This window comes from Bubalus bubalis, chromosome 24, assembly GCF_019923935.1.
Source record: "Bubalus bubalis isolate 160015118507 breed Murrah chromosome 24, NDDB_SH_1, whole genome shotgun sequence".
Lineage (NCBI taxonomy): Eukaryota > Metazoa > Chordata > Mammalia > Artiodactyla > Bovidae > Bubalus > Bubalus bubalis.
This window is the reverse complement of record NC_059180.1, coordinates 39,720,973-39,747,797: the sequence shown is the minus strand read 5'-3', so window position 1 is coordinate 39,747,797 and position 26,825 is coordinate 39,720,973. Positions and strand designations below refer to the sequence as shown.

General features: G+C 53.2%; 2 protein-coding genes across 4 annotated transcripts; one reads left to right on the top strand and one right to left on the bottom strand.

Annotated features, from left to right (window-relative positions):
- The first annotated feature begins 20 nt into the window (after nt 1-20).
- THOC6 (THO complex 6) lies at nt 21-2,996 on the top strand. 3 transcript variants are annotated; one of them, XM_044935582.2, is made up of 13 exons: nt 21-158; nt 872-987; nt 1,096-1,160; nt 1,251-1,354; nt 1,484-1,521; nt 1,604-1,652; nt 1,776-1,847; nt 1,927-2,029; nt 2,114-2,163; nt 2,254-2,316; nt 2,416-2,526; nt 2,612-2,746; nt 2,826-2,996. In XM_044935582.2, exons 2-13 carry the CDS (start codon nt 872-874, stop codon nt 2,904-2,906), a joined length of 987 nt encoding a protein of 328 aa, XP_044791517.1. In that variant the 5' UTR covers nt 21-158; the 3' UTR covers nt 2,907-2,996. The 3 variants fall into 3 exon arrangements, with proteins under 3 accessions (XP_044791517.1, XP_044791516.1, XP_044791518.1); XM_044935581.2 differs by having other exon boundaries at nt 156-294; XM_044935583.2 differs by lacking the exon at nt 21-158 and adding an exon at nt 340-490.
- A 30-nt stretch (nt 2,997-3,026) lies between these two features.
- On the bottom strand, nt 3,027-10,935 carry BICDL2 (BICD family like cargo adaptor 2). Its single transcript, XM_006059741.3, has 10 exons — nt 10,847-10,935; nt 9,193-9,488; nt 6,366-6,581; nt 6,046-6,162; nt 5,790-5,936; nt 4,740-4,937; nt 4,468-4,617; nt 3,886-4,013; nt 3,607-3,727; nt 3,027-3,521 (listed from the first exon to the last, which is right to left on the bottom strand). The coding sequence occupies exons 2-10, from the start codon at nt 9,472-9,474 to the stop codon at nt 3,360-3,362; spliced, it is 1,521 nt and encodes a 506-aa protein (XP_006059803.1). The 5' UTR covers nt 9,475-9,488; nt 10,847-10,935; the 3' UTR covers nt 3,027-3,359.
- Nucleotides 10,936-26,825: the final 15,890 nt, after the last annotated feature.

The window sequence follows — 26,825 nt, the reverse complement described above, 5'->3', positions numbered from 1 at the left end:
AAGGCGGGTCTGCTCAACGGGGTGGGGGAGGGGATCCGACGTAGCGGGGTCGCGGTGGGCGCCACTTGGTGTTGGGGTGTCTTCTCGGTGGTCACCTCTGCTCCTGGGACTCGGGTTACGCGGTGGCCGTCTTCACGCCGGCCGGCCAACAGTATCGGGTAGGTGAGGAACCGCGAAGGGGAGGCGCCCACTGGTACTTCCGGACTCGTGAGGCTGCGTTGCGCGCGGAGCACTCTGGGACTTTTAGTTCTCGAGATGGAGCGAGCGGCGCAGCAAGCGGTGCCTCTGGGTCAGGTGAGGGGGGGCGATGCGCAGTGCCTTCTGGGATTTGTAGTTCACGCCCGGCTCCGAAGGGGCACGGCAGGGAGTCGTGCCCTAAGCCCTGTTTTGCGTGGGCTGTTGGTGGGATCGGATTCTGACCCGGGGGAAGGAGGATAACCCAGAAATACCTCAGGGGCCTAACGTGAAAGTCACAGGATGCGGATCAGGGGTCAGTACGTTTTTCTGTATTGGAGTAAGAGAGTAGTTTTTTAAGCAGTTTCTGAGCGAAGACAGAAACTGCGACGCTATGTACAGTAGCTCATCCAATCATGACAAAATCTCCCATGAGCTCTATTTGACAGTTAAGGAAACCGGGAGGAGAGGCTGAGTCTTTGCTCAGATTTCCACTAGGCATCATGCCTCAGCTCTCCCCTTCCTCACCTCCCTGGAGCCGCCCCTGGGACTTATATGGGCAAGGCCCACTTGGTGGGCTGTCTCAAAGGAGAAGTGGGTGGTGGGAGGCCCGACTGCTGCAGGGGAAGCAGGAAGGAGTATGTGGATCAGAGGTCTCAGATGCCCCAGCCTGCCTTCATCCAGCCTCTCTCCACAGATGGAAGTGTTTCAGGCCTTGCAGCGGCTGCACATGACCATATTCTCCCAGAGCGTCTCACCTTGTGGGAAGTTCCTGGCAGCTGGCAACAATTATGGACAGATAGCTATCTTTAGGTACCCTTGCCCCTGCTCCCCACTGTCCATGAGCTCTGGCAATTGGCCCTCTGGGGGGCTAATGCCCCCTTCTTCTGACACTCAGGCCCCTCTCCCCTTTCCCTTCAGCTTGTCTGCTGCTTTGAGCTCCGAGGCCAAAGAGGAAAGTAAGAAGCCTATGGTGACCTTCCAAGGTGGGTGCAGGCATTGAGTCTGGCTTGGGGGACCCCAGGGTGGATGACAGGAGCAGGACGAGGTCACTCAGCTTCTGTGCTTCCATTTAGCTCATGACGGGCCAGTCTACAGCATGGTCTCCACCGATCGACATCTGCTGAGTGCTGGGGATGGGGAGGTGAAGGCCTGGCTTTGGGCGGAGATCCTTAAGAAGGTGAGTGTGGAGCTGGGGGAAGGGCGAGGTACCCAGACACAGAGAGAGCCTTTGAGGCCACCCAGTGCATGGGGTCACAGAGTCAGACATGATTCAGCGATTGTACAACAAGCGTTTCTCTCCATGAAGGGCTGTAAGGAGCTGTGGCGTCGTCAGCCCCCATACAGGTGAGCCAGGCCCTGTGAGCAGAGGGCACCTGGGGGTGAAGGTGCCACCTCACTAGAGTTGACTCTGCTTTCCTTCCCCCAGGACCAGCCTGGAAGTACCTGAGATCAATGCTCTGCTTCTTGTGCCCAAGGTTCGAGCCCTTCGTAAATTCGGGGCTCTTCCCTGTCCTGTTTTTGGCCCAGATTTTGATCCTTCCCCTCTCCCTGGCCTGACTTGACCCTGACTTCTGACTCCATCCCGCCTTCCTCTGCAGGAGAATTTGCTCATCCTGGCGGGGGGCGACTGCCAGCTGCATGCGATGGACCTTGAGACAGGGACCTTCATGGTAAGAGAGCAGGGCCAGGGGAGCAGGGGCAACGGTGTTCCTCCTGGGTCTCGTCCTGACACTGCCCCTTTTCCTGCAGTGGGCCCTCCCGGGCCACACGGACTACATCCACTGCTTGGCACTGCGGGAGCGGAGCCCCGAGGTGCTGTCGGGCGGCGAGGATGGGGCCGTGCGGCTTTGGGGTAAGGAATGTTGCATTGGAGGGAAGACTGGTGATAAGGGAGGCTGGGGCGAGGAGGATACCTCTCACAGTTCTTCCTCCTCAGACCTGCGCACAGCCAAGGAGGTCCAGACAATCGAGGTCTACAAGCACGAGGTGAGGGCACACCCCACGCTCTGTCCTCCCTTCTTCCTTCCTGGGCATCTCCGATGTCTTCATCTTCTGCTCTGTTCTCCTCCCTCCCAGGAGTGCTCGAGGCCCCACAATGGGCGCTGGATTGGATGTTTGGCAACTGACTCGGACTGGATGGTGAGCCAGGCAGCATGCAGGCTGGGGTGGCAGCTCGGGCCTTGTCTGGCTGAGGGCCCATGGCTCACGGTAACTGGGGACCCCCACCTTTCTGCCCAGGTCTGCGGAGGAGGCCCAGCACTCACCCTCTGGCACCTCCGATCCTCCACACCCACCACCGTCTTCCCCATGCGGGCGCCACAGAAGCACGTCACCTTCTACCAGGACCTGGTGAGGCCCTCTGTCTTGTTTCTGCTGTCCCTGCCCTGGTCTTCCTCCAGCCCTGAACTCTGAGCTCTCTCCCTGTCTTCCACAGATTCTATCAGCTGGACAGGGCCGCTGTGTCAACCAGTGGCAGCTGAGTGGGGAGCTCAAGGCCCAAGTGCCTGGCTCCTCCCCGGGACTGCTAAGCCTCAGCCTCAACCAGCAACCAGCAGCCCCTGAGTGCAAGGTGGGTCCAGCCAGGGGTGGTGGGGACCCTGGGAGGCCAGGGCATTGGGGCAGGTCAGTCACTCCCCTGTTGTTTCTAGGTCCTGACAGCTGCGGGCAACAGCTGCAGAGTGGACGTCTTCACTAATCTGGGCTACCGAGCTTTCTCTCTGTCCTTCTGACCTCCAACAGCGTCTCCACCTCCATCTCAGGGGTTCACAGTGTTTTCTTCTTTTTTTTATACAAATAAAATTAGTGGCTTTTTTTTTCAATGTGCTTTCTTCTCAAGAATGGAGGCCAAGTCGGTGTAATGATTTATATATTACTCTGTCTGATCTTGATACATAAATACCCACCCCCATCCCCGACCCGCAGTTGAGGGCCAGGGGGCTTAATGCCTAGAAAAGATAGATTTATATAGATTTGATAAACAGCTCTGCCACACGTGCCCCTGCCACCCGTCTGGGGTCTCTGGCCCCCAAAGCTGGCCCCTGCTCCCAGTGAGCCCTTGCCCAGCCTCCAAGGGAGGGGAGGGCACCAGCTGCCTTTGGCAGACAATCGGGACCCATCGCTCCGTTGGCCAGAAAAGGAAAGTGAGCCAAGAGGGCAAAGCCAGCCCTGCCTGTTCCCGGCGCTCAGGTCCTTCGGAAGAGGGTGCTGAAGAAGCCGCCGGCAGGCCCGGGGCTCAGGCGCAGGGAGAAGCGCGTTGGGGCGGGGCGCGGGGCGGAGGCGGCCGCACTCAGCTCTTGCTGGCGTTGCGAGCGCAGCTGCTGGCCGATGACCACCTGCATGTCGTCCTGTGGGCGGGCCGGCGGGGCGGGTCAGCTCCGGCCCCGCCCCCACCGGCCCCTCCCCGTCGGCCCCGTGCGCCCCGCCCCTCACCTGCCAGGCCTCCAGCTCTTGCGTCAGCGCCACCTTCTGGCGGATGGTGCGAAGCAGCTCCCGGGAGAGGGAGTCCCGCTCCAGAGAAACGCGGCTGAGCTCCAGGGACAGTTCCAGGACCCTGCAGGCGAGGGGCAAAGAGCAGGTCCGAGGACGCTGGGGCTTCAGCGTGCAGGGGTGATGGGGGGGTCCTGGACCCAGGCGGGAGTGAGACCACTAATACGAAACGAGGGAAGTCAGAGAGCTCCCGGGCGGTGGTGAATGGTTGCAGATGCTTACTTGTTCATGGCCTCGTCTCGGTCCGAGAGGGCGCTGCTTAAGGCCTCCTCGGGGTCCTGCACCCGCAGTTCCTTCTGCCTTTGCAGTTCCTCCCGCAGGGACTGTAGCTCTGCCTGCTGCATCGCCATCTGCGGCCAGGGTAAAGTACAGAGAGGCAGTTAGGCCCCTTGGTTGTCCCAGCGCTTGCTCCTCAAGGAAGTCCAGACTCTAGTTCGCTGCCTTCCCGTACCTCCCACCTCCCATCTCTACCTGCTCCACAAACAACCCTGACAGCTAATGGTCCTGTGCTGGAGATGAATCTTCTGAGTGCCTAGCGGGGTGGGGTGGGTCGGGGTTAGATGGATGGTCTAAGCCTGCAGGAAGGATACATGGAGGAGATGGGACTTAAGGGGGAGTGTAGTTCAGGAAGTCTTCCTGGAGGAGGTGACATACAGGCTGGCTGTTGAAACTTGATGGCAAGTTTGTTGGGATGAAGGGGTATTCAAGTAGAGAGGGATTCGTGGGGGAAGGCTTGGCGGTGTAGATGGGAAAGAGAAACTGACATTGAGAGGAGCTTTGAATCCAATACTATGCTCCCCCCACCTCAATCTGTAACCGGAACACTTCCTCCTCCTCTTCTCCCAATATCTCCTCTGGGCTCAGGGATGTTCCCTTCCTGGGAGGCTCCAACCTCTCCTCTTGGGGCGAACGCTGCTGGCTGGATGCTTCTTGGGTCTCCGGGGATAGAGTGGTCTGTCCAACAAAGAAATCGATCAGGGCAGTGTCAAACCTTCTAGGGATAAAAAAGGAGGGGCGGAGTCTGCAGCCCTCCCGGATGGTGAGTGTGGAGCCTGGTGGGCCGAGAGCTCGCTCACCAGAGCACCTCCGCTTCTGTCCGTGTTCTGGTTTTGGTACTGGTCGCTGTCTAGGCTGTGGGCGAGCTCTAACTGCAGCGAGGCTCCCGAGAGGTCGGCGTCCTGGAGGCGCGATTCCTCCTCCAGCTCCGAGACGCGCCGCTGCAGCCTCCGCAGAGCGCTCAGCGCCTCCTCAGTCTCGGAGCGTGCGCGTTCCAGCTGCGGCAGCCGAGCGAAACCGTGCGAGTCACCCGGATGCCCCCACCGCCGGCCGACAGGGGGCGCCAGCGCGCCGCGGGAGTCAGGCATCCCCGCGCGTCCGCCCGGCCCAGGGCCGAAGTCTGCTCCCGCTCCCACAGCGCGGGGCGGCCGTGGGACCCGCAGTCCCCCTCGGCAGATGCCACTTGCCTCACCTATAGCAGGGCCCCGACGAGCACCCAGACTTCAAAGTCTCCAGTCACCCTCCCTCCAGTCCCGCCCCATCCGGTCACCTGGAAAAGCCCCGCCCCGTCCCTAACCGGGCCGGCCCACCTTCTTACTAAAGCTGTCACCCGGCCCTGACTGATCCTCTCTTCTCAGCCAGGCGACCTGCTGAACGTCTCACACCCTTCCCGCAGCCATGCATCATGCACCCATCTCACAGATGGGGAAACTGAGCCTGGTGTCCCACAATAGTAGGGAGGGACCCTGGGATAAGAACCCCGGTAATCTGACCTCAAAGCAAGCGCAAGCTTCTAAGATCTCAAACATCAAGGCATAGTGCCTCCCTTCATTTTCTTTCCTCTGTTTTCACACCCAGACCTGGTCCAGGTCCCCATCACCTCCGATGGTGAGCTCTCGCCTCGGGCCCATCCCTGGCCTCCAGCTGCTGGTCTCTGATGCATCCTAGAACCACCAGCCCCACTCAGTCTCTGTGGCTCCCACTTGCCCTTGTGCTAATGCCTTTGCCCTTCTGGCCTGGCTGCTAGGGCTCCCCGTGACCCAACTCTGGGGTCTTCTCCCAGGAGGCCCCAAGGCAATGGTTCAGGCCCCCAGCCTGACTCGCCCACCCACCCCAGCCCTGCCAGTCACCTCTAGACCGTGCTCCCGCCTCTCCCGCCGCAGCAGCAGCAGCTCCTCGTGGGTGGCCTGCAGCTTGCCCCGTCCCTTCTCCAGCTCCTCACGCAGACCTCGAATCTGGGCCTCCAGGTCCTGCCGGCGACTCTGGAGCATCTGATTCTGGGGAAAAGCCCATTAGAGCTAAGAGTTGGAGGGCAAGGCTGGGCCCAGACAGCCCCCAGGCCAGCCTTTCCCACTTAACAGACCCCCGGCCCCAGTTGGCACTCACCTCCCCCTGCAGACTCTCCAGCCGCGTCCTCAGCTCTGCCCCAGCCAGGGCCTGAGCCTGGCACTGCCCTTGAAGGCTGTCCAGTTCCCGCTGAAGCTCCTGCTCAGTCTGTGAGGCCTGGGGATGGGGTTGGGGATCAACAGAGTCCTCAGCTGGCCCACGCTGCAACAGGCCCAGCACTTCCATCCCCAGACGTCCACCCCTCCTTGCTATGGAACCCAGGGTCAGGGCCATCCAGCCTGGGCCAGCTCAACCACCCCCACCAGGACTGGGCATCCGCCCCCTCCTTGCTGAGGGACCCGGGGTCAGGGTCATCCCACCTGGGCCAGCTGCTGGCTGAGCCGGAGGTTCTGTTCTCCAAGTTCATTGAGGGCCCGAGCCCGCTCCCGGCCACTGTCCTGCTGCTCAGAACGCTGCTCCCCGAGCTGGGCCCTAAGGGCCTCCACGTCCCTCTCCAGCTCCACTGCCCTGGCCTCCCACTCGGCTCCCCGGGCTGCCAGGCCCCGGCGCAGTTCATGGTTCTCCTGCTGCAGCTGCTGTAGGGCCAGGACAGAGGGGCAGAGACAGAGAGGGAACAGTGAGAATGGAGGGGACACAGAGCGACAGGCAGAGACCTGGGGGGGGGGTGTCCCAGGGGGTCTGAGGCAGGCCTGAGAGCCAGAGACAGGACAGAGCTGGGGGGAGTGGGCATGGGGGCAAGACGCAGCCTCGGATAGTAGAGAAGGCAGAGGAGCCATAGAGTGGTTTCTGGAGGGGCTGACCCTGGGCCTGAGTTGGGCGAGGCTCCCCGATGCCCACTCACCTCTGGATGCCGCCGGGGCTTCTGGGCCCGAGGTTGCAGGCGCCGTTTATGGCGCCTGAGTCTGGCAGAATTGAAGCCCCGGCCCATGGCCTCACACAGCTGTGTGCTCTGGAGATTCCGCCTCTGCTCAACCCCTCTCCCCCAGCTCCTCCTGGCCAGCTCCCTCTAATCAACCCTGGGCAGCCGCACCCGGCCCCACGCCTCTGCCCGCCCTCCCCCAGAACCTGTATAACCAGTGGGGGGACGCTCCTGGCACACCCAGAGGACCAGCTTGGGGAGGCGGGCAAGTCAGAGGCCAGCGTCTGCCCGCTCACCCCTCTGTAGACTCCATGCAGGACGGTGACACTAACCATAGCCGCTGTGATGATTAGCAAGCCCTCCTGTAGGGCTTCACCTATATTATTGTCTTTACTCCACGGGAATTAGAATCCTTTTGTTGCTGTTTAGTCACCAAGTCGTGTCCGACTCTTGCAACCCCACAGACTATAGCCCACAAAGCTCCTCTGTCCACGGAATTTCCCAAATGAGAATACTGGAGATGGTTGCCATTTCATTCCCCAGGCAATCTTCCTGACCCAGGCATTGAACCCACATGTCCTGCCGCTGAGCCACCAGGGAAGCCTTTAAAATCTTTAACATCTTCATTTTACAGATGAGGAAACTGGGCCTCAGAGAGGTTAAATGCCTTGCCCAAGGACACACAGTGAGTTACTAGAGCAGGGATTCTAACCCAGACAGCCAAATCCTTAACCAAATACTGTGAGGCGGCGGGGGGTGTGGACAACACAGCTCTAGGATTAGCCCACCAGTCTGGGGTCCTGTTGCCCTATTGTTCTGGCCAATGCCCAGCTCCACTTCTGCTTTGTGGTCAGGCAAGCTTCCTAATACCTCCAAGTCCCATCCATCCATCTAGCCATCCACCCATCCATCTATTCATCCATCCAATATTTCCTGAGCTTGCCCCATTTTGGGGTCTGGCTATCAGCAGTAAGTGAGACCACCAAATTCATTGCCTGAAACAGCTTACAGTCCAGAGGCAAATGAACACATTTGAACCAGGCAGTTTCGGAGAGGGGCACATTGAGGGCTCTAAAGAAACCCTGGGAAGTGATGAAGAGGAGTGAGGTGCAGTGGGGGCTCCTTCAGGAGGAAGTGGTGTCTAAGTTGACGCCTGCAGGGCAAGAAGGAAGAGGGCTACACCAAGGAACAGCAGGTGCAAAGGCCCTGAGGCCATAAGTGTGGGTTGCTCAGGGAACTGAAAAAAGGCCCCCTCAGAGGAGGGGCCACGTGGCTGAGATGAGGTCGGGGGGCTCACTTAGGACTTTAGGCCCTGGTGAGAACTTTTGGTTTCATTCTAAATGAGGAGAAGCCATTGGGAGATTCTGGGCAAAGACTGAAATGACCTGATTTGCAGTTTTTGAAGATCCCTTTGGCTACCCCGTGGACAAGGAGCTCAAGGGGCAAGGTGGAAGCTGGGGACCAGTGAGGAGGCAGCTGCTGTGTCTGGGGCAGAGATGATGGCACTGCGGCCAGCTTGGAGAGATGATGAGAAGTGAGTAGGCTTGGTGTCTAGTTTCAAAAAAGAATCAACAGGACTTGCCAGTGTGGGAGGAAAGAGGTCGCAGAGATGCTCAGGCTGGGGCCCTGCGGTGGGAAGCTGGGGCAGGCAGCAGGTGATGGGACCACGGAATCCAGTGCCACTTCTGTTGAGATGCCCATTAGGTGGCCAAGTGGGGAGGGTGTGGGGCCGACAACATGGATACAGGAGTCAGTGGTGTCCTGGGTGTGTAGGGGGCCAGATGTGACTCCCAGGGTGAGAGTGACCACAGCATGGGAGGAGGGAACCATGTGTATCTCCCAGAGCTGAGTAAGAATTGACCAAGATCATGAGTGGAAAGTGCTTAGCCCAGAGCCAGACAGGGAGAGAGTGCCTAGGATCTGTTGGCTGGGGTTTGTGCAATACTGATGAGGAGCCAGACCCAAGGTTCAGAGAGGGCCAGCGGCTTGCTCAAGGTCACACAGCCTGGCAGGGATCTGAACTTGGGTCCTGCCTTGCCCTCGGAGCCCGTGTTCTTTTCTTTGCAGTGGGCAGCCTGTGGGACCTTTAGTTCCCCGGTCAGGGACAGAAACTGCATCCCTGCATTGGAAACACAGAGTCCCAAATGCTGGACCACTGGATTGTCCCGGAGCCCATGTTCTTAACCATTGGGCGACACTGCCAGGGAGACTGGTCCCAGCCCTGGACTGCTGTTCCAGAGGCAACCCTGCTTTTATCCCTCCGCCCCCTACCTGGTCCCTGCCCCCTGTCCTCCACCCCTCAGCCCTGCCCTCTGCTGCCAGCTCACTTCTTCACGCTCAGTGTGCTGGGTGCTCAGTGTGTCCAGCTGCCGCTGCAGCTCCTCATTGCGCTCCAGAAGCATCTTGCCGAGCTCCGCTGCCAACAGCAGGTCTTTCTCCTTCTGCTGCAGCTGCAAGGCCAGGTCCTCCGGCTCCTCAGGCCCTGGGCCCCCTCCCAGGAATGAGTCCCGCCGCTCCAGCACAAAGGGGAAGAAGCCCTCGTCACCGCTGGGGGAGGCACCCCCTGAGAGCAGCCTGGCCGGAAAGTTGGGCCCTTCTGGGGAGTTCATGGCACTGGCAGCATCTGTAGGGGCAAGTAGGGCTGTGAGGAGAGGTGGCGACAGGACTCCTCCTCTGCAACCCAAAGGGGTTTGCCCCCCCACTGGCCAAGACACGGCTCTCTTGAAATTCTTCACCTGCCACTGGCCCTCTGAGTCTTCCGGGCCAAGAAGGGTTAATGATCTGTGTCTTGTCCTCCCAGTTCCGTTAATGTCCCCAGGGTAAACTGAGGCAGGGAGAAGCAGGAAGAGAGCTGCCCAGGCTCCTGCCTCTGGTGGATGGTTTCTGTCCCCGGGAACTTGTCCCAGTGCTCCAGGACCACAGCCCACCCCAGCCACCGCACCCCCACCCCCCCCACCCCCCCGCCCCACTTCCTCTTCCCTAGGCCCCAGCTGTTTTGGTTCACCAGCTGGGAAACTCTGCCCCGAACCCGGGTTCTTGGGACTCAGGACTCAAGAGATAAATCCAGCCTCTTCTCCCAAGAATCCAGGGCCTTGGGAACGTAGGTGTCCTGACCCCTTACCCCACAGAAGTCCAGCCCCCTCCCCTTCCAGAAGCCCAGGCCCATGTTCCCTGGCCTCCAGCGCCCCCTGGTCCTTGTTCCCCTATTTCCTCAGGTCCCCAGACCCTCAGCCCGCTGCTTCTGGACTGCTGGCCCAGGCCCCCAGTTCCCACCACCCAGGGCGAGGTAACAGGTTATGCCCGTGCGGGCACTGCCGTCTGGCCACTCCAGGTTTCTGTTTACTTCCCGCCCGGCCCTGGGGAAGGGAGCCTGGCGGCGCTCTTCCAGGGCCGCCAGGGGCCGCAATTCAAGGGCTCTGGGGCTCAGGAGGGAGGGGACCCACGGGGTTCCCTGGCCTTTTCCCCATGTTACCCCCCACCAGCATGCCTGGGGCTTCCTCACCCACTGTGAGTGCGCGCGCGCGCACACGCACACACACACACACAAACACCTGACTTTCCCCTTCCTCCTCTTGGCAGGTGCCAGACCCCAGGCCTCTCCGCAGGACCCAGGCATCCGCGGTCTTCCCAGCTCAACTGCCCCCGGACGGACCGGGGGTCTCCCCGACGTGGCCCCTGCGGGTCCAGCCCGCTCTGGGACTCGGGGGCATCCCGCCTCATCGCCCCTCCCCGCACTGAGCTACCAGCTCTTAGCACCCCCACCGGGCGTCGGGGCCACCAGCCTCTCGACCCCCAACTCTCGGCGTCGGAAGCCCAGCCACAGCCTTCCCGCCTTCCTTCCTGCCCGCTCCCGGGGTTTCCCGGCCCCCAGAGTCCGGCCCGGCCACCCCTGCCCGCCCCATCGGCCCGCGCCCGTTTGGCCCGGCCCGGTCCGCCCGAAGCTCGAAAGGGCCCCTGTCCTCGCGCCCCCTCGGCTCTCACCCGACGGCGCCGGGCTGCCTCCGAGGTCCCCGCGGCCCCGATCCCCTCTTCCGGGGGCGGTGCCAGGTGCACCGCCCGCACAGGTGAGGGGCGGGGCCACGGGGCGCCCCCTGGTGGCCGGAATGGCCAGGTGTGGCCTAAAGAAAGGCAACTCCACCCAGGTCAGAGCCGCTGACCCATCTTACTGCCACCGAAAACGACAGGGCCCATTAATTGAGCACCTGCTGTGTGCACACCCTATGCTGAACATAGACGTCCGTTCCCTTTCCCCCCACAACTGCCCTGTGAGATAGGACATTATTAACGACAGCAACAAATCTAGCGGGTATTAAGCACTCTGCTAAGAAAGCTCTTATTTACTTTCATGACATCCTTATGAAGCAGGAATTACCATTATCCCCGTTTTACAGATGAGGAAACTGAGGCCTATCAAGGATCTATCTTGCTTGGGGTCACATGGACAGGAGTTGAACGTGAGCAGCACAGGTGTGACTTCTTAGGCTGTTTCCTGTGTGGCATGTGAGGATGGCTGAAGTGACTTGCCCATAATCACACCTTAGCCTGTGCTCCTCCCAACCTGAGGCTATCGGCTCCCAGGCTGCAGAGTCACCGGCAGGGGACGGGGTGAGGAGACTGGGAGAACCCATGGCTGAGTTCCAGGGTCGAGCCCAGGGCAGCCTGGGGCTTGCAGGCGATGCCCCAGCCATGGCCTGATGGCTTCTCGAGAGTCTCCTCAGACTTCCAGGGCTCCCTGGGTCCCTGTGAAAGGGGCTCCTGGCCTAGTGAGTGGGGACAGATGGAGGGCTGGGAGCAGTGGTGTGTTGGTAAGTCTTTAATAACAGGCTCTCAGGGGAAAGAGAAAGCCTTGATTTGTTAATTCTGCCCATTTCTGTGCTATAAATACTCCCTCCAAAGCTGATTACTTTTTTTCTTTCTTTCTTTTTTTTGGCAGCACTTGGCAGCATGTGGATCTTACTTCCCTAACCAGGGATCGAAACCATGCCCCTTGCAGTCGAAGCACGATTCTTTTTTCTTTTTTAAAAATTTATTTATTTTGGTTGCACTGGGTCTTTGTTGCTGTGCCCAGACTTTCCCTAGTTGCGAAGAGCGGGGCTACTCCTCATTGCGGTGCACAGGCTTCTCATTGAGGTGGCTTCTCTTGTAGCAGAGCATGGTCTCTAGGCACATGGTCTTCAGTAGTTGCAGCATACAGGATCAAAAGTTGTCACACACGGGCTTAGTTACTCCAAGGCAGTTAGAATCTTCCCAGACCAGGGATAGGACCCGTGTCCCCTGCATTGGCATGCAGATTCTTATACACTGTGCCACCAGGAAAGTCCTAGAAGTGCGATTCTCAACTATTGTACCACCAGGGAAAGCCCCAAGGCTGATTTCAAGCTACTGACATGACATCTTTGAATGTGGAGATGGGCAGAGACGTCCATATCAGCTTTTGCCAGCCAATACTGGCTGGGTCCCCTGCCCCTCTGACTGTGGGTGTGTCGGGTTTCTGAGCCTTGGAGAACTGGGGTCCTGTCTGGCTGAGTCTTAGAAAAACAGGAGGAGGATGGGAGCTGGGACTCCTGACTTGTGGGGAATTGATGTGAGGGACAGTTCCAAGCTGGGACTCCTGCGTCCTGGGCTGGGACAGGGTTTCCTGCCAGCATAGAACAGGGGCGCCACCAGTTCCATCGCAAAGTGGTATGTGGGCTGCCTCACCTGGTAAAGCCACCACATTCTTCCACAGCACTTGGGCGACAACCTGGTGGACTTCAGTGGGGTGGAGGCACCCCAGCCTCGCCTCTGTGCTGCTGCGCAACTCCCTCCAAACGCCAGGATCATCCAGGGCTCCACCTATACCACACCCACACTCAGCATGCCTTCCCTGAGCCCCAGTCCTACTGGGCAGTGGCTGGGCTCACCTGGAGACAAGTCATGAAGGCCCTACTCCTAGGAGGTTCACAGTCCACCCCAGGAGGTTGGAGGAGGTGTAGACCTATGTAAACTAGAAATGAACCAATAAAACAACACATCACAGAGTGTAGCTCACAGGTGCTGGCATTGCATGGCTTCAGTCTAGATCCCAGACTGGCTACATATCAGCTGTGTGTGTCTGAGTCATTCAGCTGCCCTCAGTTTCCCCATGTATAGAATGGAGGCGATCACAGTCCCCAGCTAATGGAGTTCTGACAGTTGAATGAGGGTGAAGGTAAGGTACGAGCACTTAGGCTGCGCTGGTGCTCAGCAGGGCCATAAGAAGTGACTCACCTCATGTGTTAATATTACAGTGTATTCCCTCCTCATGGCCCTGTGAGGTCATGACCATTCACAGTTTACCAGCTCAGGGAGGCAAAGTGATTTGTCTGTGCCTGCGTGACCAGTGCTTCATCCCAGCTTGCCTGCCTCCCAGACAAGCTCATTCTTGGGGCATTTGAATCTGGCCTCCAGGCTCCTTGCTGATTCCAGGTGAAGACGGAGAAGAGGGACAGAGTGGCCCCAGGGAAGGCCTAGCGATACTGGGACAGGTTCAGATAAAAGAAGGGAAGATATCCAGTCCTCTGGTCTCCAGGTGACCCTCAAGCAAGTCCGCCTCCTTTAGCCTCCAAGCCTGGGCTTAGCCCTGAATGCTCTCCCCAACTCTCCCCACCACCTGGTGGGCGCCTAGTGTTCCAAATCTTGGCATTTCCTCCTTGGGGAAGCCTCTGCAGGCCTCACAAGGACTCCGCTGGGTGGGGGAAGCCGGCAGAATGCTCCACCCCCTCCATCAAGGCAACCAGGGGGTTGGTGCACTTCCAGACCAGGGCACCTCCCGGTGATTTCAACATATGCAAAGCCTATGAACAATAAGCTGTATTGTTTGGGGCCTTTAAAAACCTTCCTATAAAATGTTTTACATTGAATACATTGTTCTGAAACTTGCTTTTTTCATTTAGCCTGTTATTTCCAAGTTTTTTTTTTTCCCTCAACTTAAAAAAAAAAAAAAAAGACGTTTTATTGGTGGGTATTCATTTCCTTTGGGCTTCCCGGGTGGTGCTGTGGTGGTAAAGAATCCGCCTGCTAGTCCAGGATACACAAGAAACGTGGGTTCGATCCCTGGGTTGGGAAGATTCTCTGGAAGAGGGCATGGCAACCCATTCCAGTATTCTTGCCTGGGAAATTCCACGGACAGAGGAGTCTGGTGGGCTATAGACCACGAGGTTGCAAAGAATTGGACACAACTGAGAGTTGGTGATGGACAGGGAAGCCTGGCGTGCTGCTGTTCATGGGGTTGCAGAGTTGGACACGACTGAGCGACTGAACTGAACTGAACTGAGCACATATGCTCGTTCATTTCCTAGGGCTTCTCTAACAAACTGGATGGCTCAAACATCAGGAACAAATTGTTTCATGGTTCTGGGGGTCGGTTGTGGGCAGGGCTGGCTCCTCCTGGAGTCTCTGTTGGTGGCATCTCTCCCAGCTCTGTGGTCCAACACTCAGAGCTCCCCAGGCTCCTTCCGCAGGGCTTATCCCCTGGAAACCACTGATCAGCTTGACTTTGCCTCTTCCAGAGTCAACTAGTCACAGCCTTAGACAGTTATTTTATTTAGTGAGACCCTTAGGGACTCCGAGCCAGGGAGACAGCACTTCAGGTAGCCCTGAGAGACTGCTCTGAGGTGGGAGAGGGAGTCAGGCTATAAATAAGCTTGCAACAAAGAGGGCAGGTGGTCTGAACATCAAATATTATTGTTAAGTAAAGAAAACCAAAGATCACATTAAGGAATTTAGCATTCTTCTATGTATGGGAAGATGCAAGTGAAAGCAAGCGAACATGTTAGTTTCTCAGTCCTGCCAGGCTCCTCTGTTCATGGGATTCTCCAGGCAAGAATACTGGAGTGGGTTGCCACTCCCTTCTCCAGGGGACCTTCCTGACCCAGGGATTAAACGCGAGTCTCCTGCAATGCAGGCAAGTTCTTTACTGTCTGAGCCACCAGGAGTGTCTGGGATTATTGAAGTCATTCCTTTCACATGCATCTCAGCTATCTGGGACCAGAATCCTGCATTTTTACAGAGGTATCCGTCTCTTCTTGAATTCCCTTAGGGCACACTGCAGGACTGTAATCAATCCTGACTGTGACATCCTTAAATTCCGCATGTAGGGAGTGGCGCCAGCTTTTGGCACGGCTCGGAAGTTCAGATTTGGAGGGTGGGAATCATGGATAGCTGGGACATCTCTTGCTCACTGGTACCGCAGGAAATATTTCATTTCACACCAGAATGCTCTCTGAATGAAACTGATCACAGCGAGGCAGCAGTGCCGGGAGGACCAACCCCACGTCCAAGGAGCGGTGGCTGCGCGGGCGCAGAAGGGCCCAGAGGAGCTATCCCACATTGAAGGTCAGGAAGGGCGGCGGTGAGGAGATACCCCTCCTCCAAGGTAAGGAGCAGCGGCTGCGCTTTGCTGGAGCAGCCGTGAAGAGATACCCCACCCCCAAGGTAAGAGAAACCCAAGTAAGATGGTAGGTGTTGAAAGAGGGCATCAGAGGGCAGACTCACTGAAACCATACTCACAGAAAACTAGTCAATCTAATCACACTAGGACCACAGCCTTGTCTAACTCAATGAAACTAAGCCATGCCCTGTGGGGCAACCCAAGATGGGTGGGTCATGGTGGAGAGATCTGACAGAATGTGGTCCACTGGAGAAGGGAATGGCAAACCTCTTCAGTATTCTTGCCTTGAGAATCCCATGAACAGTATGAAAAGGCAAAATGATAGGACACTGAAAGAGGAACTCCTCAGGTCAATAGGTGCCCAATATACTACTGGAGATCAGTGGAGAAATAACTCCAGAAAGAATGAAGGGATGGAGCCAAAGCAAAAACAATACCCAGCTGTGGATGTGACTGGTGATAGAAGCAAGGTCCGATGCTGCAAAGAGCAATATTGCATCAGATCAGATCAGTCGCTCAGTCGTGTCCGACTCTTTGCGACCCCATGAATCGCAGCACCCCAGGCCTCCCTGTCCATCACCAACTCCCGGAGTTCACTCAGACTCACATCCATCGAGTCAGTGATGCCATCCAGCCATCTCATCCTCTGTCGTCCCCTTCTCCTCCTGCCTCCAATCCCTCCCAGCATCAGAGTCTTTTCCAATGAGTTAACTCTTCGCATGAGGTGGCCAAAGTACTGGAGTTTCAGCTTTAGCATCATTCCTTCCAAAGAAATCCCAGGGCTGATCTCCTTCAGAATGGACTGGTTGGATCTCCTTGCAGTCCAAGGGACTCTCAAGAGTCTTCTCCAACACCACAGTTCAAAAGCATCAATTCTGTGGCGCTCAGCCTTCTTCACAGTCCAACTCTCACATCCATACATGACCACAGGAAAAACCATAGCCTTGACTAGACGGACCTTTGTTGGCAAAGTAATGTCTCTGTTTTTGAATATGCTATCTAGGTTGGTCATCACTTTCCTTCCAAGGAGTAAGCGTCGTTTCATTTCATGGCTGCAATCACCATCTGCAGTGATTTTGGAGCCCAGAAAAATAAAGTCTGACACTGTTTCCACTGTCTCCCCATCTATTTCCCATGAAGTGATGGGACCAGATGCCATGATCTTCGTTTTCTGAATGTTGAGCTTTAAGCCAACTTTTTCACTCTCCTTTTCACTTTCATCAAGAGGCTTTTGAGTTCCTCTTCACTTTCTACCATAAGGGTGGTGTCATCTGCATATCTGAGGTTATTGATATTTCTCCCGGCAATCTTGACTCCAGCTTGTGTTTCTTCCAGTCCAGCGTTTCTCATGATGTACTCTGCATATAAGTTAAATAAACAGGGTGACAATATACAGCCTTGACGAACTCCTTTTCCTATTTGGAACCAGTCTGTTGTTCCATGTCCAGTTCTAACCATTGCTTCCTGACCTGCATACAGATTTCTCAAGAGGCAGGTCAGGTGGTCTGGTATTCCCATCTCTTTCAGAATTTTCCACAGTTTATTGTGATCCACACAGTCAAAGGCTTTGGCCTAGTCAATAAAGCAGAAACAGATGTTTTTCTGGAACTCTCTTGCTTTTTCCATGATCCAGCAGATGTTGGCAATTTGATCTCTGGTTCCTCTGCCTTTTCTAAAACCAGCTTGAACATCAGGAAGTTCACGGTTCACATATTGCTGAAGCCTGGCTTGGAGAATTTTGAGCATTACTTTACTAGCGTGTGAGATGAGTGCAATTGTGCGGTAGTTTGAGCATTCTTTGGCATTGCCTTTCTTTGGGATTGGAATGAAAACTGACCTTTTCCAGTCCTGTGGCCACTGCTGAGTTTTCCAAATGTGCTGGCATATAGAGTGCAGCACTTTCACAGCATCATCTTTCAGGATTTGGAATAGCGCAACTGGAATTCCATCACCTCCATTAGCTTTGTTTGTAGGAAGCTGGAATGTCAGGTCCATGAATCAAGGCAAATTGGAAGTGGTCAAACAAGAGATGGCAAGAGTGAATGTAGACATTCTAGGAATCAGCGAACTAAAATGGACTGGAATGGATGGTTTTAACTTAGATGACCATTATATCTACTACTGCGGGCAGGAATCCCTCAGAAGAAATGGAGTAGCCATCATGGTCAACAAAAGAGTCCGAAATGCAGTACTTGGATGCAATCTCAAAAACAACAGAATGATCTCTGTTTGTTTCCAAGGCAAACCATTCAATATCACAGTAATCCAAGTCTGCCCCAACCAGTAACGCTGAAGAAGCTGAAGTTGAATGGTTCTATGAAGACCTACAAGACCTTTTAGAACTAACACCCAAAAAAGATGTCCTTTTCATTATAGGGGACTGGAATGCAAAAGTAGGAAGTCAAGAAACACCTGGAGTAACAGGCAAATATGGCCTTGGAATACGGAATGAAGCAGGGCAAAGACTAATAGAGTTTTGCCAAGAAAATGCACTGGTCATAGCAAACACCCTCTTCCAACAACACAAGAGAAGACTCTACACATGGACATCACCAGATGGTCAACACCAAAATCAGATTGATTATATTCTTTGCAGCCAAAGATGGAGAAGCTCTATACAGTCAACAAAAACAAGACCAGGAGCTGACTGTGGCTCAGACCATGAACTCCTTATTGCCAAATTCAGACTTAAATTGAAGAAAGTAGGGAAAACCACTAGACCATTCAGGTATGACCTCAGTCAAATCCCTTATGATTATACAGTGGAAGTGAGAAATAGATTTAAGGGCCTAGATCTAATAGATAGAGTGCCTGATGAACTATGGAATGAGGTTTGTGACATTGTACAGGAGACAGGGATCAAGACCATCCCCATGGAAAAGAAATGCAAAAAAGCAAAATGGCTGTCTGGGGAGGCCTTACAAATAGCTGTGAAAAGAAGAGAAGCAAAAAGCAAAGGAGAAAAGGAAAGATATACGCATCTGAATACAGAGTTCCAAAGAATAGCAAGAAGAGATAAGAAAGCCTTCCTCAGCGATCAATGCAAAGAAATAGAGGAAAACAACAGAATGGGAAAGACTAGAGATCTCTTCAAGAAAATTAGAGATACCAAGGGAACATTTCATGCAAAGATGGGCTCGATAAAGGACAGAAATGGTATGGACCTAACAGAAGCAGAAGATATTAAGAAAAGGTGGCAAGAATACCCAAAAGAACTGTACAAAAAAGATCTTCACTACCCAGATAATCACGATGGTGTGATCACTCATCTAGAGCCAGATATCCTGGAATGTGAAGTCAAGTAGGCCTTAGAAAGCATCACTACGAACAAAGCTAGTGGAGGTGATGGAATTCCAGTTGCGCTATTCCAAATCCTGAAAGATGATGCTGTGAAAGTGCTGCACTCTATATGCCAGCACATTTGGAAAACTCAGCAGTGGCCACAGGACTGGAAAAGGTCAGTTTTCATTCCAATCCCAAAGAAAGGCAATGCCAAAGAATGCTCAAACTACCGCACAATTGCACTCATCTCACACGCTAGTAAAGTAATGCTCAAAATTCTCCAAGCCAGGCTTCAGCAATATGTGAACTGTGAACTTCCTGATGTTCAAGCTGGTTTTAGAAAAGGCAGAGGAACCAGAGATCAAATTGCCAACATCTGCTGGATCATGGAAAAAGCAAGAGAGTTCCAGAAAAACATCTGTTTCTGCTTTATTGACTAGGCCAAAGCCTTTGACTGTGTGGATCACAATAAACTGTGGAAAATTCTGAAAGAGATGGGAATACCAGACCACCTGACCTGCCTCTTGAGAAATCTGTATGCAGGTCAGGAAGCAATGGTTAGAACTGGACATGGAACAACAGACTGGTTCCAAATAGGAAAAGGAGTTCGTCAAGGCTGTATATTGTCACCCTGTTTATTTAACTTATATGCAGAGTACATCATGAGAAACGCTGGACTGGAAGAAACACAAGCTGGAGTCAAGATTGTCGGGAGAAATATCAATAACCTCAGATATGCAGATGACACCACCCTTATGGTAGAAAGTGAAGAGGAACTCAAAAGCCTCTTGATGAAAGTGAAAGTGGAGAGTGAAAAAGTTGGCTTAAAGCTCAACATTCAGAAAACAAAGATCATGGCATCTGGTCCCATCACTTCATGGGAAATAGATGGGGAGACAGTGGAAACAGTGTCAGACTTTATTTTTCTGGGCTCCAAAATCACTGCAGATGGTGATTGCAGCCATGAAATGAAACGACGCTTACTCCTTGGAAGGAAAGTGATGACCAACCTAGATAGCATATTCAAAAACAGAGACATTACTTTGCCAACAAAGGTCCGTCTAGTCAAGGCTATGGTTTTTCCTGTGGTCATGTATGGATGTGAGAGTTGGACTGTGAAGAAGGCTGAGCGCCACAGAATTGATGCTTTTGAACTGTGGTGTTGGAGAAGACTCTTGAGAGTCCCTTGGACTGCAAGGAGATCCAACCAGTCCATTCTGAAGGAGATCAGCCCTGGGATTTCTTTGGAAGGAATGATGCTAAAGCTGAAACTCCAGTACTTTGGCCACCTCATGCGAAGAGTTAACTCATTGGAAAAGACTCTGATGCTGGGAGGAATTGGAGGCAGGAGGAGAAGGGGACGACAGAGGATGAGATGGCTGGATGGCATCACTGACTCGATGGATGTGAGTCTGAGTGAACTCCGGGAGTTGGTGATGGACAGGGAGGCCTGGGGTGCTGCGATTCATGGGGTCGCAGAGTCGGACATGACTGAGCGACTAAACTGAACTGAACTGAGGCAGCAGTGAGCAGTGGGGTGAAACGAGATCTTAATTCACTGCCCAGGAGTTGAACCTGAGAAGCCTAGATGAGAGAGAACCATCAATCCTAGCCACAGGGCCAGCAAGGTCTAGAGGCTAGAAGCTATCTTCCCCTGGATCTTTGCCTCCATTGAAAAACGCACTTATCACAGAGGCACAAACTGTAAATACAGGTACAATGTTTACTGTTAGAGACACAGGGCGACAAGTGGGAGAGGACATAGAGGAATGGTTTGTTTAGTTAAGCCAGAGGCAAGGCAGGGATGGACACCCAGAGAGAAAGGGTGTGAGCGTCCCCCTGAGTGAGAAGGAGCGCAGAAGAAAGGTGGTTGATTTGTTTATACAGGACAGTTCTTCCGGGTCTTTGTCTTCCTTCAGGCCAATTATCTGGTTCCTTTATCCACACTTGACCTATCCTGGGACACTCCCCTGGGTGTGCATACACCCCTCAGCCAAGATGGATCTCAAAGTGAAGGCTTCTGGGAGAAGAGAGACTCGTTATGGCCTGGTGTTATCCCTTGACCTTTGACCCACAAGGAGTTTTTCTGCACATGTGTAGAGTCTCCCTTGTCCCAAAAGAGGGGCAAGCAGAGATACCTTAATCATTTACTCAAACAGGCTTCTGTCCCTCTTTGCCCTCACCTTGACTATTGCCATGACTATTATCTTAAGAGACAAACACTATTATCTACAAGAGAGAAACATTGGCTATTTACCCTGTTTCTGTTGTTACTTCCATTTCAGAGGGCAAACAGGAGGCTAAATGTAAATACCTTAGCTGGAGCCCACCTATCTCTTGTCTCAAGAAATGCTAACATTGTAAGTAAGTAGCCAGCCTGAAGCCCACTTCTTGGTGCCCCAAAAGATGCCAACAGGAGGCCAGTTGTAGATCTCCTGCATCAGAATCACATCCGATGTGTAGTCTTTGGTGCCTGGCTGTTTTGACCCAGCTTAATGCTGCTGAGATTCACCCATGTTGTGCATATCAGTGGAATCACTAGAGCCGAGGACTTTCCTGGTGGGCCAGAGGTGAAGACTCTGAGCTCCCAATGCACAGGGACCTAAATCCTACATGCTGTAACTAAAGATCCCGCATGATGAAACTAAGCGTTCACATCTTGAATGTCTCAACGACGAGCTGGCACACTGCAGGAAGATCATAGATCCTGCATATGGCAACAAAGACCCGGGTGGCTCAGATGGTAAAGAATCTGCCTGCAATGTGGGAGACCGGGGGTTCAATCTCTGGGTGAGGAAGATCCCCAGGAGAAGGGAGTGGCAACCCATGCCAGTGTTCTTGCCTAGAGAATTCCACGGACAGAGGAGCCTGGCAGGCTGCGGTTCATGGGGTCACAAAGAGTCGGACACAATTGAGCAACTAACACACACACGCACAAAGGAAAGTTACAGGAATGACATAACAGATACCCTCCACTTGGCTCCCAGTGGCGGCCCTTGTGTCACACTGGCTTTCTCTCTCTCTCTTACATGACACGCACTTGCAAACATTTTGCTAAGCATCAGCTACTTTGGCTTGCCTCTCTGAGGACGCAGATACCCCACTACAGAGCCACATACCTTTCTCACATGTGATCAGCTGACCGTTTCTCTTTACTCTCCTTTCATCAACAACACTCCCCCTGCCTTCTTATGTGTCTTTCGGGACATTTGTGGGGACTTTGTGGGGAAGAATTCGAGCAGCTGTTTTCCAGAATGTTCTCAGACTTATCCAAGAAGATGTATTTAGATTTTTAGTTTGTACTTAACAGCTGTAAGGTGTTTCATCCAATGTTTATGCCCCAGTTTATTTCTCCACTCCCCTATCACTGAGCACTTAGCCTCCTGGCACTTTTTCCAAGTTATAAACAGTGTTTTAATGCAGATCCTCATCGTTGTACACAGATTTCCGTGGACTCTTGGGTGGAAATTTTATGCTGTTGTTCATCTACTTCTGAAATCAGTGGGGTGGGGGAGGTGTTCGAGTGACCTCTTGCTGGGTAGTAACTATCCCACCAGTTAGAGGCTGGGAACAAGCCTCTTGGTTTTCCCTCTCACCGTTCTGAGGGTCGGCTGGCTTCTGCTGGAGTCTCGTGCGGTTGCAGGTAAGACGGTGGTGGGGCTGAAGTCAGATGGTGTCTCAGCTCCCACATCTGGTGCCTGGGCTGGCTGGCTGGGTCGGCTGGGGTCAGACAGCGTTTCTTTCTGGATGCAGCCTCTGCACGTGGCCGCCTGAATTTCCTCCCAGGGAGGCTATCCTTGACTGGAAGCAGCTGACTTCCCCAAAATGAGGTTCCAAGAAACCAGAGCAGAAGCTGCCAGGCTTTTTTTTTTTTTAATTCATTCACTTATTTTTGGCTGCGCTGGATCTTTGTTGCTTTGCCCTGGGCTGCTCTTCATTGAGTGCGGGCTTCTCCTGTTGCGGGCACCGGCCCTGGGACACAGGCTTCAGCAGTTGCGGCTCTCCAGCTCTAGAGGGCGGGCTCAGTCGCTGTGGCACATAGACTAAGCTGCCGTGCGGCACGTCGAGTCTTCCTGGGACCGGGGAGCTAATCTGGCTCTCCTACATCGGCAGGTGGATTCTTAACCACGGGACCACCAGGGAAGTCCTGAAGTTCCCAGAACCGTCACTTCTACAGCAAGCTTCTGGTCAGACAAGGCACTGAGTCAGCCCAGGTTCAAGGGAAAAGGAGTAGATTCTGCCTCTCCGCGGGAGTAGAATTTGCGGTCATTTTTTAGGCTCCTTCCGCTTTAGTAAATATGGCCCAACTGGTTTCCAAACGGTAGGTATTAATTTACACTCTGTAATAAAAAGTCTAACACCACTTCTGATGTTTGTTGATGGCCTAAAACAGGCTTCCTCTTCCTCCTTGTCCCACATCTGGACAAACTAAAAAGAAGGCCCTGATGCCCGCTTCCATGCAGAGGAGAGAAATTGAATCCAGGAGCGCTCTGGCCAGAGTGGAGGGGCCCTCAGCCCAGCCTCTCCCCGTGACCACAGCGGAGGCCCCTCCTCGCCCTCTCAAGCCATTTCAGACCTGCTGGAGCACCTGCCCGGCTTACCCCAGGAAGCCTCACTATGTGAGTCACCAATCTCATCCTGTTCTCTTGCTCTGTGTGGCCTCATCAATCTTCACATCTGAACCACATTTATTTTTAAATGTATTTTTGCTTATTTATTTGGGTCTTAGTTGCAGCATGCAGGATCTTCAGTTTCGGCTTGTAAACTCTTAGTTGCAGTATGTAGGATCTAGTTCCCAGGCCAGGGGTTGAACCCAGGCCCCCTGTATTGGGAGCATGGCGTCTTATCCACTGAACCCCCTGCAGAAGTCCCCTGAACCAAATTTTGTGTGGAAGGTTTGATCCCATTACAGAGCAACCATGAAACATATTCCTATAAGCAGAGTGTGAGTTTCATCTGGCCCGAACCTAGCGAATACAAGGCTTTTTAATTTTTGCCAATCTGATGACGGACATGATATGAAATAATAGAAAACTTATTTATCAGTCTCTGCTCTCAGTTTCTGGTGCAAAGCTCCTAAACCTCTTGTTAATAATGAGGCTAGGAGAGATGAGACTTTGGTTAAGTTGGTGTCAGTGAAGTGGGTTTTACTGGAACTCATGGAAACAGGTGGGTTGGGAAGAGAAAGGATGAAAGGGCAGGGGTTGCAGAGATTCTGGCTCCTGGTGGCCATGTGGTCACCCACAGTCTGGAGAAGCAGCTGTGCTGTACTCAGATTGTTGTTTTTGTTGTTTAGTTGCTCAGTCGTGTCTGATTCTTTGCAACCCCATGGACTGAAGCCTGCCAGGCTCCTTTGTCCATGGGATTTCCCAGGCAGGAATACTGGACTGGGTTGCCATGCCCTCCTCCAGGAGATCTTCCTGACACAGGGATCGAACCCGTGTCTCCTGCATTGGGAGGCGGGTTCTCTACCACTGAGCCACCAGGGAAGCCCACTGTACTCAAGTACTGAAAGTAACAGCTGGCAACGGAATTTAGGAACGGATCCAACTCCCAGGGAGTTGGTTTAAGGGAGGCAGAAAGAAATGAAAACTAATAAGAAAAAGGCAAACTATTAATATTCTGCTGGCTATTGTTGTTATCTGTAATAGCTAGAAGGAAAGTAAAAGGGAGTGCTGGCTGGAATCTTGGTACTGGGCAGATTTTGGTGAATCTGAGGTTTGACCACTAGTCTAGCCCCAGCCACGAAGGGAAGAGTCACGTTGGGACAACTGTAAGTACCTCTGAGACCTCGAGTCACCAGGAAGGGAGTCAGGGTGTAGGGAAGGGCAAACCCAAGGAGCTACTGAGAGCAGGGGACAGCCTGGAGGGGACTTCTCATTTTGTGTATCCTTATCCTCACCTTCTTGAAGACCCTTTACTGAAAGGGATGGTGAGAGTCGCTAGCTTAGGGGCTGTTCCCTGGTTCTGAATCTGCAGAGTGTTGAGGGCATGTCTGAGTCGGGACACACAGCTCAACATGAAGCCATCACAAATGGTTTTACGGGATCCAGCCCTTCAAGAGGTTATTTCCGAGGGAACAGCCAGCCTGGTAAACTAAAAGCCCCCATAAGGTCTAATTTCCCTGAGAAGGAGAAATTAGAAATTCTCCATCTCCCCTCATAAACACCAAAAGGAATGCTCCAGATGAAGCGGCTGATATGCCAGCCACCCCGGAGGGACTTTGGGATGACCTGAAGGGACTTCCCTGGTGGTCTAGTGGCTAAGACTCCACATTCCCAATGCAGGGGGCCCAGGTTTGATCTCTGGTTGGGGAACTAGATCCCACATGTTCCAACTAAAAGGTCCCCTGCGCCGCCACTAAGATCTGGTGCGGCCAAATCCACAGACATTAAATATAAAGTGACCTGGATGTTCACCCACTGAGGCTGCCCCTCACCAGGGTCACAGTACATGCTGTGGTTGGGGTGGCCCTTCTGCATGAGTACCTCAGATAACCTGACTGCTGCCAAAACCAAAGGACAGTTCAGGAAGCCTTATGAATTTGTGGTCCCAGCTCCCCCTTCTGGGTCTTACTAAAAAAAAATCAGGCTAATTAACAAGAAAATCAGGAAAGGCAGAGTAGAGAATCAAGAGACAGATCTCAGCAGGTGAACAATTTTTAAAGGGTTATTAAAAATAGGGTAAATAAAGTGAATATCGATAGAATGAAACAAAGGAAAACAAGCGGAGAGAGGGACTTCCCTGGTGACCCGGTAATTAAGATCCAGGCTTCCAGTGCAGGAGGCACAGGTTTGATCCTTGGTTGAGAACCCTGCATGTGGCCAGAAAAAAAAAAAAATGGCAAGCTAGCAACCTGGGGAGAAGGCAGACTTGTGTCCCAGAACTCTCTCTGAAGTTCTGCTTGGCCATGAAAGTTTTGAAAGAGAAAAACGGAAAGTAATCTCAGCTAATCATTGATCGCCATCTCCCTTTGCAGGCAGCCTTGTAACCTTTCTTTAGATGTTACCTTGTTCACACAATTTCTTTGGGAGATTACTGAAGGGGAAGCTAAGGAAGAAATCTGGCCATCTGTTAATTCCTTTTTCTTCATCTCTATTTCTTTGATCTAAGGAAAGAAACAGGTTAGGCAAAGTATTGTGTGAGCAAAAGATTTGAAAAGTGGGCTTGGGCCGGAGGTTAGTTACAATATGGCTTTGCTAAAGTGACAAGCCAAAAGGGACCTCCTGCAGAGAGCTCTTTCCTGCAAAAAAAAAAAAAAAAAAAAAACCCTCTTTTCCTGCAAAAAGTTGCTTACAAATCCCCACTCTTGGACATCACTCCATTTCCACGGCATCATGGGCAAAGTTCTGTCTCCTACAACTTTCTCCTGCTGACATAGGGTGCCTATTCTTAAAGTGGAATATGTCGACATGGGTCTGGAGCATCTCTGCTGACAATTTCAGTTGCCCGCTCACACATGTGGTCAGAACAAGCTACGGTTATTTTGACGCCCACAAAGATACAGACTATTATGAGCAATAGCGTTAATCCCATTCTCTTGGGGCCAGTTCTTGGAATGATGCTCACTGTAAATTCAGTATTGCTCAAGATGGCGCAGCTTATATCATGGCTGCTGTCTGGCCATCATTCAGTTAGCCTTTTCCCCCGGGAGCAGTTACAGTATCTGTAAAACAACTCAGGAATGTATATCTGACACTGAAAGGTGCTGTGATTCTATTGTCCGGATCACTAACTGCTCGAGCCTGCTCTTTTGTGACTCAGGGAGGCTCGGGAGGCTTCAGCTTTCCTTTTCTCCTTTGGCTGTGCCGGGTCTTCTAGTTGTGGTACGTGGGATCTAGTTCTCTGACCAGGGATCAAACTTGGGTGACTTCAGCTTTTCTATAAACGAGAGGCAGGGGCATGGAAGGACCTTTGTGTTTGGGATGGGGAGGGTACCACAGTGTTCTGCTCAGTTTCAATTCCTCCCTTCTGCCTCCCCGCAACCAACCAACCGCTTTCTATCCCAGTAGATGGGTTTGCATTTGCTAAACACAAAAGGAATCCTATGGTTTTCCAAAAATTAACCTTTTTTTCTTATTGTGGTATAATACACGTATATGAAATTTATCATCTTGACCATTTTTAAGTGTAGAGGTCAGCGGTATTAAATACAGTCATATTGCTGTGCAGAAATGAGCACCCTCATTCCCACAACTCCTTTCAGCTTATAAAACTGAAACTCTGTCCCCATTAAACACAGACTACCCCTTCTCCCCACTCTTGGCC

Bases quoted from the DNA above. Each gene is read 5' to 3' on its own strand.
- THOC6 (XM_044935581.2), top strand. From the start codon at position 256: ATGGAGCGAGCGGCGCAGCAAGCGGTGCCTCTGGGTCAG. The intron at 988-1,095 runs GTACCCTTGCCC...CTTTCCCTTCAG, and splicing joins GGACAGATAGCTATCTTTAG to CTTGTCTGCTGCTTTGAGCT. The intron at 1,355-1,483 runs GTGAGTGTGGAG...CTCTCCATGAAG, and splicing joins GGGCGGAGATCCTTAAGAAG to GGCTGTAAGGAGCTGTGGCG.
- BICDL2 (XM_006059741.3), bottom strand. From the start codon at position 9,474: ATGAACTCCCCAGAAGGGCCCAACTTTCCGGCCAGGCTGCTCTCAGGG. The intron at 6,582-9,192 runs GTGAGCTGGCAG...CTGGCCCTACAG, and splicing joins AGCACACTGAGCGTGAAGAA to CAGCTGCAGCAGGAGAACCA. The intron at 4,938-5,789 runs GTGACTGGCAGG...CGGCTGCCGCAG, and splicing joins GGCGGGAGCACGGTCTAGAG to CTGGAACGCGCACGCTCCGA.